The sequence below is a fragment of the Elgaria multicarinata genome, chromosome 2, assembly GCF_023053635.1.
Source record: "Elgaria multicarinata webbii isolate HBS135686 ecotype San Diego chromosome 2, rElgMul1.1.pri, whole genome shotgun sequence".
NCBI classification, from domain to species: Eukaryota; Metazoa; Chordata; class Lepidosauria; order Squamata; family Anguidae; genus Elgaria; species Elgaria multicarinata.
In genome coordinates, this window is record NC_086172.1 from 110,098,478 (window position 1) to 110,110,280 (window position 11,803).

General features: G+C 43.8%; 1 protein-coding gene across 2 annotated transcripts in view; it reads left to right on the forward strand.

Annotated features, from left to right (window-relative positions):
• The first annotated feature begins 302 nt into the window (after window positions 1–302).
• The window catches only part of TPCN2 (two pore segment channel 2), a 40,255-nt gene continuing 28,754 nt past the window's right edge, over window positions 303–11,803 (forward strand). The window contains exons 1-4 of one of the 2 annotated variants that reach the window (XM_063117369.1): window positions 303–518; window positions 6,525–6,586; window positions 8,637–8,713; window positions 9,742–9,919. In XM_063117369.1, coding sequence (XP_062973439.1) covers window positions 350–518; window positions 6,525–6,586; window positions 8,637–8,713; window positions 9,742–9,919 — 486 coding nt within the window. In that variant the 5' untranslated portion in view covers window positions 303–349. The remainder of the gene's footprint in view (window positions 519–6,524; window positions 6,587–8,636; window positions 8,714–9,741; window positions 9,920–11,803) is intronic. The other variant, XM_063117370.1, reaches the window with a different exon arrangement.

The window sequence follows — 11,803 nt, forward strand, 5'->3', positions numbered from 1 at the left end:
GAAAGTGCAGCGTTGCTCACGGCACGACGATCCAGAGCCCGAGGGTTTCCCGTCAGGAGCCTGGGCGAGGTCGCCTAAGGCTTTGCGACAATGGGAAACGATCCGGGGGAATAAATACCCACCCAGCCACCTCCCAGTCGTAACAGGAAAGGCGCAGCTATAACCGCCCGTCTGAGGCAGGCAGCTCCTCCCACCTCGGGTAGCGGGCGGAGCCCATCCGCTACCGCGCGCAAGGAACAGCGACGGAGGCGCGCCCGTCCGCCGCCTTTGACCGGGCTCAGCCCAGCTACCGCCGGCGCCTCCTCCGGCGAGGAGCTGCGGCCCCCGTTTCCGCCTCTGTCTGTCACCCATGGAGCAGGGAAGCAGCCCGGAAAGAGAGCCTTTGCTGCCGCCGCCAGCAGCAGCTCCCGAGCATGACCGAGGGCTGCGTCGCCTCTACTCTGGCACGGACAGCGCTGCCCCGGGAGACGATGGGCACTGCGGCGGGTCCGCGGCCTTGTCTCGCCCAGTCTGCAACGGTGAGCGGGGGGATCGGGGCTGCCGGCTGACTCCTCCTCGCTGCTGGGGCGGGGGGAAGTTGGGGTTGGTCCTCCAGGTAAGGCTAGTTAGGAGAAGAGTAGACACCGGCACCTGTTTGCAACACCACGGCTTGGTTTCTTCAGCGAGAGGTGCCGGGGTTTTACACGAGCCCAGGAGCTACGCCCTCTGTGACGGGATGCAGCGCGAATTGTCCTTAACCAATAGGGAGGAGAAAAGAACACTTACAGCACAATCTTACTCATAAGTAAATCTCATTGAGTGCAATGGGGTTTACTCCCAGGTGCATGGGTATAGGATTTTTCATTGGTACATATAAAAAGGCACTCTTTTCTTTATTATTGACTGTGTCCTTGTAAAGCAAGTCTTTACTTGGTTTAAAGCTTGCAGTGGAGCAATGAAGTTATTATAAAGAAAAAAGCACCCCTGGCTGCTGATGTGACCTGCGTCTCTGTGGATACCACTGAATCAAGGAGCCCTCCCAGGGGTAGCGTGACCCCATCTAGAGTCAGGACTAAGCCTCCATCCAGAGTAGCAGATTTCTCAACCCATAGTACTTCCATCTCATCTGGAGTAAGTTTCAGCTTCTTAGCCCTCATCCTTTCCTTTATGGTCCTCAGATACCTATTCAAGGTTTCCTACGATTAGGTAATGAAAAAGATAAGTAGAGCTATGTGTCATAAATATGTGGATGATACCTCAGCCTAAACTGATGGATGATTTCTCTCAGTGGTTTCTTGCAGATATTGAAAAGCGTGGGGAACAAGATGGAAATCTGAGGCCGCCCAAATGTCAAGGGCTGAGGGGTGGAACAAAAGTACCCCAGAACCATCTTTTGGTACTTTCCTGGGAGGCTACTGTGCTACTGTGCCCTCAAGTACTGTCTCAGAGAGGTGGTCCAGAAGGATAACATGGTCAATAGTATTAAAAGTGGCTGAGAGGTCCAGGAGAACCATTAGGGTCGTGCTCCCCACATTCCCTGGTGTAAGTCATCCACCAGGTCAGAAGCCAGACTGGAATGGATCTAAATAATCAGGGTCATCCAAAAATGCCTGAAACTGACTTGACACCAACCACTCCAAGGCCTTACTCTGAAATCATAGATATGTAACAGGCTCTAGATCTGGCTTCTTCAACAGCGGTTTTATTGTTGCCGCATTCAGAACTGCCAGGACTACCATATCCATTAATGAGGCATTGCCCACTTCTGATATCCGTATTGTAAGCCCGGGCAGACTTGACTAGCCAGGAGGGGCCAGCATCTGAAGAGCAAGTGGTAGGCCTCCCTTCTCCAAATAGCTTGTCAACATCCTCAGGCTGCAGAAGCTGAAAAGTATCCATTAACAACAGGTCCAGTTGTGTCATGGCTACATCCATGGTTGGTTGGGGACTTCACAAAATCCTTGTAGGTCTAGTGTTAGATTTCTGGAGATGTCGAGCCATGAGCTTGCCATATTCGTAAGGCCTTCTTGTGAGTGGGTCAATTCCGTTCAACAGTGGTTATCAGGCTAATAAACAGTGACTGAGAGCAGAACAGACATGTAGTAGAAGAAACACTCCTGATAATCCTGTACCAACACTTTGAATTTAGCTCAAAAGGAAATTGGCAAGCAATTGTGCTCATGCAGGATCCGTGTTGTGTGCTTCTACAGCTTACAGTGCTGTACTAAATGCAATTTGGGAACAGCATTCATAGGTAGTCTGCATGGAGTGCATTATAGTAGTCAGCTGGGAAGTCATGTGCAACAGTAAGTCCGCAGTTCACATATTGGTAGGAAAGCAATCCATGTCCATAAAACATTTCAGTATATTTCAGCGGAAATCCATGGATTTGGATCTGTCACTGCAATTGCAATATGTAAATCTAATTCAGGCTTTGTTGTCCTTTTTGTAAACTATTTGAATAAAGTACTGATAAATAATAAGGTAGTGACTTACAGCATTTGCATCCAAGTTCTTAATTGAGAATCTTGTGCCTTGAAATCACTCTCTAGTGCACACCCAAAATCCACCCACCCACCCACCCCGCTTCCTTCATCCACCATTTGGAAATCATTTCCATATCCATAGCTGGGAGCATGGATACTTGCAGTGTAGACAAATGTAAAAATTGTAATAGTATGGGGCTGCTTTGGGAGGGCCTCACTACATTCAATTGAAACAGACCTCTGCTTGAATTGTGGTGTTGTCTGGAGCAGGGGAGAGGAGAAGTGGTTCTGCAAGCTTGCAGCAGGAGACTGATGGGCTGATACCCTCAGCATAACCCCAAAACTTGCCCTTCCCCAGACATCAGAGTAAATTTTCACTTAAGGTTGCAATCCTATCAATTGCATCCTTGATGATGAGAATTCGGAGGCTTCTGATCATGCAATGCAGGGCTAGAGGAGTGGCGAGGTAATCTTCATTTCCCCATCTTCCCACCTTTTTTTGATAGATGGGCTTTTTTTCTTCTGAGGGGGAGAGAAGGATGCTGGAATAGGCTCAGGATGCCTTGTATCCTGACCACTCTGCTCTTCTCCTGTCCCCACCCTTTGAAATGCCCACTCCCCCCCCTCCAAAGTTGGAGGGGCAGTTGGTGTGATTCCTTCTTGTGCCAGTTATGAGGGACCATGGGAGGGGGTTTGGATCTCCAACTCCCCCGTCTGCTCGGAATTGGGAATCCCCAGTATCCTATAGCTCCTCAGACAAAGTCTAGGGACTATCGGATTGCTCCCTAAAAGTGTTGTCTTAAAAAATAATAATACTTAGGCCATGAATGGATAGATAAGCATACATATTTATTTATTTGCTGTTTTTAAATTGCTATATATGCCAGACAACTTGCATAAAGCAACCATCAGGCTGATGGCTGAGTTCAATTTGCTGTCATTTTACTTGCAAAACTGGAAGGAAGGCTCACTATGTGGCTGAGCTGAATGACCCATGGTGAGCTTTCTCATATCATATTACATCTGTTTTCACCCTTGGTTGACAGTAAGCTACCCAATCTCTAGAAAGGCAATGCCTAAAAGATGATATACTTACCTCTTAAGTCCCCTTTGTAGAACCCATTGTGTAGTGTCTACTAATAGGATCAGAGACCAATCTACTAGGAACTTCTTCACAAGCCTCATTAAAAATGGGTGAGAGTGATGCCAAAGCGTAGCTGTGTTCTGATGTCTGTTTCATTCTGGCCCTTCTCCTGTCTGATTGTGCCCACAAAGCCTGATACTTGATTTTGCTTGCCACACTTTGGATCCAAAATGTGAGAACTATTGGAGCTTGTTACAGCAGAGGTTTGTTGCTGCTGTCCTGAAGTTGTTTCCTATGCTGATCTGTCCATTTATTTTAGCTGCTCTTCTGAGTTACTTACCTGTACGTTTTTGTTGGAATGTATTCTGCATGAGGGTGAACAAAAGGACAGGTCTAATTAAGGTGTAGTCTGTTGCAAATCCTTTATTTACAATTGATGCGGTTTCCTTGAATTGAATTCTTTCCATCTTGTGGGAGATGGAAGCAGGAAACAATCTGGTTTTGAACCAAGCCAGAATTGGTTGGGTTCAATCCTATGTGCTAACTGTAAGTGCAGGATGATTAGCTGTATATATAAGGATGTGCTAGGATCTATTTCTTTTATGCTTCTAATCATCCCAATTGTACTGTATATGGTGATGTGTCTTGCTTGTTTCCTCATTGCAAAGTTTTGTTATTCTCGAAGATTGTTTGAGCAATAAATATAAATTGTGTGGTATCACTTTGTTGAAGGATACTTCAGGGAGCACAACCCATAAAATTAATTATTGAAGACCCATACACTCAGCTGGGATATATAAATCTGTTGCTGAGTGGGTCTATCCGTATGCCACTTTTTCTCTTGGTCAGGTGAGTCACAGACAGACCTGCTCAGGTAAGGGGAACAAGCTAGTGGAATGGAGCGGGAATGATCCACCCATCTCAGGTTCACCTCATTTCTGTGCTTTTTAAATGGGATCAGTTCACATAGTTAGATGCACGTGATCTGAGCTTGCGTCTGAGGAAAGCTTCCAAATCGACACAAGCACCATCTTGTTTGGAGAGCGAAACTGGTCTAGCTATTGTTCACAATTTTACTTTGACTGCAGTTGTGTATTTCACAGCTCCTGACTGGGTATGGTTTTTATTACACATGGTATTTATTGCAGTCTATTATTAACTGAGCATATCACTCACTTTACTTCAGGACAACACTCCAAATTAGCCAAAATCTGTCAGTTAATATAATTTATCATCCCCATATAACATGGCATGGGGGGAAAATATGGGGGAGTGGGGCTGGAGGATGCTGGGAGCTATAGGACATTTTTCTGTCTAAACATGCACCCTAATTGACATATATTTCAGCTAAAAATGAAGAAAAGTGTTGTATTGCAAAATGAGTGTTATGCCCAGTTAGCAATATTCTGTAATATTAGATTGAGTTGTGCATAGTTGTCTGGTAGGTCAATGCAGACACAACACTGTTTACTAACAGACCAAGGTGCAAGGAGGTGCGTTCTGCTCCTGACTGTTGTTTTATGATATCCTCAGACACTTTCAAGTCACCCCAAATGTTTCTATTCTTGCTTGAGCAAGTCTGGGCATGCCTTGCCTTCTGTTCTCTGTAAGATGGACAAAACGTACTCTTTGAACACTGCTTAATTTTGAGATGTTCCTTCCTGCCATTTGGTGGTGGTGTTTTTTGTTTCTTCGAAATATTTTTATACTGCTTTTCTATTAAAACATCCAAAGTGATTTATAAAACAAATGTATTGTAAAATTATATATATGAGAGAGAGAGAGAGAGAGAGAGTACACTTGTTACATCAACCATCACAAGAGAGGCATTATAATAATAATAAAAATTTCTTACCCGCCTCTCTGTTTGGATTGAGGCAGGGAGCAACAGTAAGTATAAAATACATAAAATACTGATTAAAAATATAGTATACATTGTTAAAACATCCTAAAAACATCCTAAAAGCATACTAAAGGCATCCTAAAATTCCACTGGATAGGCCTGCCAGAAGAGATCAGTCTTTATAGCTTTCTTAAATGCCAAAAGACTGTTAAGTTGGCAAAATGAACAAGTGCTAATAGCCCATTAAAAGCCTTGGAGGATTTCTTGTACTACTACTCTGTGTCAACACATCTTTCTAATGGGCATTTCTGTACCTCTACTCTGAATCATTTATTTTATTTATTTATTTAAGGATTTTTATGCCGCCATTCAGCCAAAAAAGGCTCTCACGGCGGCTTACAAAAGTATTTCTTGACAGTCCCTGCCCACAGGCTTACAATCTAAAAGACATGACACAAAAGGAAAGGGGATTGGGAGGGAGGAGGAGGAGTTACTGCAATCATTGGCAGCTGGAAGCTACATACTGCTTTCTCCCTTTAATAATGATAATATATGCATTTATAATAATTTATGCATTTATGTATTGCTTTCACAGTCCTCCATATACATTATTTCAACAATTTCTACAACATTCCTATAAGGGAGGTTAGTCTTACTACTTCTTTGTTGCAGATATGGGAGTTGAAGGAGAGAGAGAATCTTATCTAAAGCTGCAGTGTATTTATGACTGAGATGTGATACGAAATAGGGTTTCTCTTCTCATACCTACATTACCCCAATTTCACAGTTTGAGAGGTCCACATGGAGGATAAGAGTTCCATACATGTGGGCTTCTGAAACTGACTTAAGCTGATTTAAACAACAAGCAATCTCTTTCTATTGTTTTTATTGTGGTGTCAGCTAATAGAAGGGCTCAGAGATACATTTCCTCTTCTTTCTGTTGTTGCTGTTGTTAATGATAAAGATAATGATAATGATAATGATACCACCACCACCTAAACGAGCCTGGAGATGTGATAGCTTGTTGTCTGATATCCTCAGAAGTGACATTTTGTGTTAGTTTCCCCCACATGATTTCTAAAACTAGTTAGTAGCCTTTACTAAAGGACCATTGTATCTTTGAACTTTGCAGTTTTTGACGACCACAATATCTACTTCAACCAAGCTGTAGTATTCATTGAAGATGCAATTCAGGTATGTTTAGCATATGCCTCATCTGTCAGACTGTGCTACAAATGTAGAGCTGTAGTTAATGCACACAAAAAGGAACTGTTGGTTAGAGTCCCAGTATTCTGTTTCCTGTTTAGTTGCTGATTTATGGTGCAAAGTTAAATTACTGTACATGTCTGTGGTTTAGTCTTACCAGCTCTTCAGCTTAGGTTGTCTTACCAACTACGCCCTTATCTGGACAGAGATAGCCTAGCTACAGTTATCCATGCTCTGATAACCTCTCGCTTGGATTACTGCAATGCGTTATACGTGGGGCTGCCTTTGAAAACGGTCCAGAAGCTTCAGCTGGTACAAAATAGGGCAGCCTGTTTACTAACAGGGACTGGCTGGCGAGATCACATTATGCCAGCCCTTTTCCAGCTTCATTGGCTGCCAGTCCAGGTCTGGGCCCAATTCAGAGTGCTGGTATTGACATTTAAAGCCCTAAACGGTTTGGGGCCAGGTTATCTGAAGGAACGCCTCCTCCCATATGTACCTACCCGGACCTTAAGATCATCTACAGGGGCCCTTCTCCGTGAGCCCCTGCCAAAGGAAGTGAGGCAGGTGGCTACTAGGAGGAGGGCTTTCTCCACTGTGGCACCCCGGTTGTGGCATGAGCTCCCCAGAGAGGTCCGCCTGGCGCCTACACTGTACTGCTTTCGTTGCCAGCTGAAGACCTTTTTATTCTCACAGTATTTTAACACCTAATTTTAACTTAAATTTAAATTTTACTGTTTTAACTCCGTATTTTAATCTTATATCAATTTTGCTGCGTGGTTTTATCCTGGTTGTGCTTTTTATACTGTATTTTGTAATTGTGCTTTTAACCTTTTGGTTGTTTTATTTTGGTTTTAATTTTTGTGAACCGCCCAGAGAGCTTCGGCTATTGAGCAGTATAAAAATGTAATAAATAAATAAAGAAAGAAAGAAAGAACTTCGTAAATAATTTTAGGTGAATTGTATGTATGTTTGTATTTTCAGATCTTTAAATAACAGTGATTACATAAATATTGCTCATTACATATCTAAGAACATTTCAGTATCAGGAACTACATTCAATATTACACGGACTTTTGCTTGCCCAATGGGACTTTCCCCTTTCCCCTGCCATCTTGAAAGGTTGCCCAGCTTTTGGCCTCTGGGCGCAATTGTCACCTGGGAGATTTGGGGCAGACAAAGGAATTTGCTACCACAAGATGTAGTGATGGCCACCAATTTGATGGCTTAAATAAATATATTCCTGGAGGAGAATGGCTACTAGTCCTGATAGTTATGTCGTCCTGATAATTATGTGCTACTTTGCGTAGCATAGGCAGTAAGCCTATGTACACCAGTTACTGGGGAACATGGGTGTGAGGGCACTTTTGCACTCATGTCCTGCTTGTGGATTCGTAGTCAATAGCTGGTTGGCCAGTGTGTGAACAGAATGCTGGACTAGATGAACCCTTGGTCTGATCCAGCATGGCTCTTCTCATGTTCCTATGACCAACCCTGGCTGAGTAGGGTGCCTCCTTTGTATACACCTTGCAGTGGCATGAGCAGTGTATACCCCTTGCAGTGGCATGAGAAAGGACTCAGCCAAGTATGAGGGCATCCCCTTGTTATCTCTGGAGATTGGAGATAACAAGGGTATTCCTCTCCCCAGGCAGGGATTGAGAAGTGGAGGGGTCCCAGCCCTCTGCATGCCAGAGTGGGCTGGAGGTTGCCCTCTCACGATGTACGGGGAATCCATTCTGCTAGCAGGTGCTGGTGACTGGACACTATTGGATGTAAGCCATAGAAACTGAGGGCCAAAGCAGACATCTTGCAACCATGAAGTTGAAGTATTTCTTCTAAGGATCCCCACTCCTACTCCAATGTCTTGTAATCAAAACCAGATATATAGCTGCATGCTACATATTTACAGAACCTGACTTGCCTAATCATTAGTGGATATTGCTTCGAAAGAGCCCAGAGTTGCTGGTATAACTTTATGTGGTTTGGCCTCCATGTTTCAGGATGTATAAATTCTCTCTCTTGTCTTTCACCAATCTAGTATCGTTCCATCAATCATCGTGTGGACTCGAACTCCTTGTGGCTTTATCGGTGGTATTATTCAGACATTTGCCAATGGTGAGAAATGGGGTTCTTTTTACTGTTGCATTTCCTTGACTATCTCCGATGTTCATAGCCACTGCTCTTCTCTAGTTCTACGAATTCCTGCTTCTTCTTTCAATCCTTGATGTTTTTTATTTTCCTAATTCCACCTCTCAGGACTCCCTCAGGGCAGTCTCTGCCAGCTAGCAGTTGCATTAACCCTTTTGTTTTGCAATATTAACAGTTAGCTACACAGCAATATTGCATTAGTGAATTTCTGCTTGCACAACAGAACTTTCTTGTTCTCTCCCCTGCACACTTCAGAGCTGATTTCAGGGTTGTGGAGGGTGGGCAGGGGAATCCACTCCACTGGTGAATGCCTCTCCATCTGGGAGCAGGCACAGTTGGCTTTCATCCAATGTTTTCTCTTTCCAATACTCCAAGTAATTAGGTTGGATAAAGAAATGTCCTGCTAAATAATGTGCTGTTATTACGGATATTCCTGGTGGCCACAGGCATAAGGACGTAAACCGAGTCCTGCTGGATCAGACCAGAGGACTATCTAGTCCAGCATCCTAGTTGGATAGCTAATGGTGTAGAGATGATGGGAATTGCAGTCCAACACATCTGGAGGGCCCTAGGTTGGGAAAGACTATAATAGATGCTTGTTTATTTTATTTTATTTATTACATTTTTGTACTACCAATAGCTAAAGTTCTCTGGGTGGTTCACTGCAATTAAAACCATAGAATACAACAACATGATGCTATCTTGAATGGCTTGGATTCTGCTTTACGTAAGCACTGTCTGAGTTTCAGTCCAAAGAGATTGGAATAAAGGTCTTGATCTCCTTCCACAACACTATTGTGTTTTGGGGAGATAGCTACCTTACGTTGCCATTATGGTATTAAAGAGGCATTCAGTTGTCCAGTTAAGTTCATCTCTCAAGACAGAATTTGACTAGTGCTGCTGATACTGACAGGCTGTTTATTGCATGATTCGTTTTGGCAAACTAACTTTTTAATGCTCCTTTTTCATTTAATGATCACATGTTGCTCTCAAAGGTTTTTGATTGTCACCATTACGCTAATCCTGGCTCTCCCGTTCATTGAAACCCCTTCTTCGTTCACTGCCACATCGGATGTGCGATATCGCTTGGAAGCATGGGAGCCTCCCTGTGGCCTCACGGAGAGCATTGAACTGCTTTGCTTCCTTGTCTTTATAGTGGATGTCTCTGTAAAGGTTAGTAAACCCTCGGGCATATGTTTAATGCCACTTAGGTAGGAGGAGCTCAAGGTTTTTTGCATTTGGTTTACAGTCCTTTCTGAACTGCATTTTAGGGCTAGATCACACACAGTGACTGATGGTGCCTGGCAGGTTGGCCTTGCACAGCCACATGGGTTAGTGCTGCTTTGTCATCAACAACTACTATTGACAGATGCATTCCTGACCATTGGCCATGCTGGCAGGGGCTTCTGGGAGCTGAAGTCTCAAACATCTGGGGCTTGTCTTGACTAAGTTTTGTCCCGGGGTGGATTTGGAGTGATGGCAGGTGATCTACATGATGCAGCCACCATCCTGAAGCTGTCTAAGGGCAAATCCCTGAAACCCCAGTCACAGCTGATGGCAACCCCTGATTGGTCACCATTGACTGGACAGGGTAGAGGGTGGACCTCTGAGTCGGGAGAGCTGGCTCTGGGCGCCATGCATCCCTCTCTTACTCCACCTCTGGCTGCCCCATTCCTCCCCCCCTTTTAAAAAGTTTTTTATCTGTACATAAATAAATAAAAAATGCGGGGGGGGGGGGAAGGAATGGGCCCGTTCCTCCCCACATTTTTTTTTAATCTGTAAATGTGAAGCTTCATTTACAGATTTAAAAAAAGGGGGGAGAGGAACAGGGCCTGATCCTTCCCCCCATTTTTATTTTTTTTTAAGTGTAAATGCGAAGCTTCACATTTACAGATAAAAAAAATAAACTGGTGAGGGGAAAGGAACAGGACCTGTTCCTCCTCCCCCTTTTTTTTTTTTTTTTTTTTACAGATTAAAACAAACAGAGGGGAGAGGAATGGGACAGCCAGAGGGAGGTCTGAGAGATGAGAGATGGGTCTTTTCCTCCCCCTCTCGCTGCCTCCTTTCTCTCCCACCCGCCCCCAGGTGCTCGGCATGGTGGTGGTGTCAACTCCGCACTCACACTCCTTCCCATGCAGATGCCGGGAAGGAGCGCAAATGCGGGAGCCCAAGGCCTCGTGGCACCAACACACCGCCGTCAAGACGAGGGCCTGGAGATCTATCTTCTGCCCACCCTTAGTGAACAACATAAAACCCAAAAAAATCTAATGCAAAAGAAAAGATAAAAGTAGCAGGTAAAACATATAACAGATTAATACTAAAATGCCTGGGTAAATAAATCTGCTCTTGCCCAGTGCCTAAAGCATGGCAGTGTGGAATCCAGGCAAAAACACTTTGGAAAGGGTATTTTATCCCTCTTGTGGATGATTGCATTTCATAGGTGTTGTAGTAGAGACGGAACTGCTCCTCTTGCCTTCCTAGTATAGCTGCATGTATGACTTTCGCTGTTTGTACCTTCGCAGCTATACACATCTGTAGGGTCATTTCGTTCATGTGATTTTGAAGGGATTATCCAGATGTTTGCAAATAATAAGTGAGCTAAGTATATGCTAAGGCCAATGTGGCTTTTTTCTAGGCCCGAAAAGGGACTCTGTAGAGCCTGAAACAAAGTTTTGTATTTTTGAAGGTTCATTCTTACACAGTAATGGCTGTTTTCTGTAATGACTGTTAGGAGAAAAACTGAGTGTGTTTTTCTTCTGTGTTTTTATTGCCTCGTATAAAAGTTGTGTGAGCCTAACAGTATCCGCCAAAGCAACTCGGGCAATAGTTACCAAATTTTGTTCAGTATTAAGCTGTTGTCTCTAAGCACATGAGGTGTATTTGAATTGCCTAACCTGTGCAGCATACGGATTTAAAAATATTTATTTATTGCATTTTTATACTGCCCAATACCAGAAGCTCCCCGGGCAGTTCACAAAAATGAAAACCATTCAAAGTATAAAACAAACAGTATAAAAACATGATATGAAATACATATCATGGCTCTAAACTCCAGGA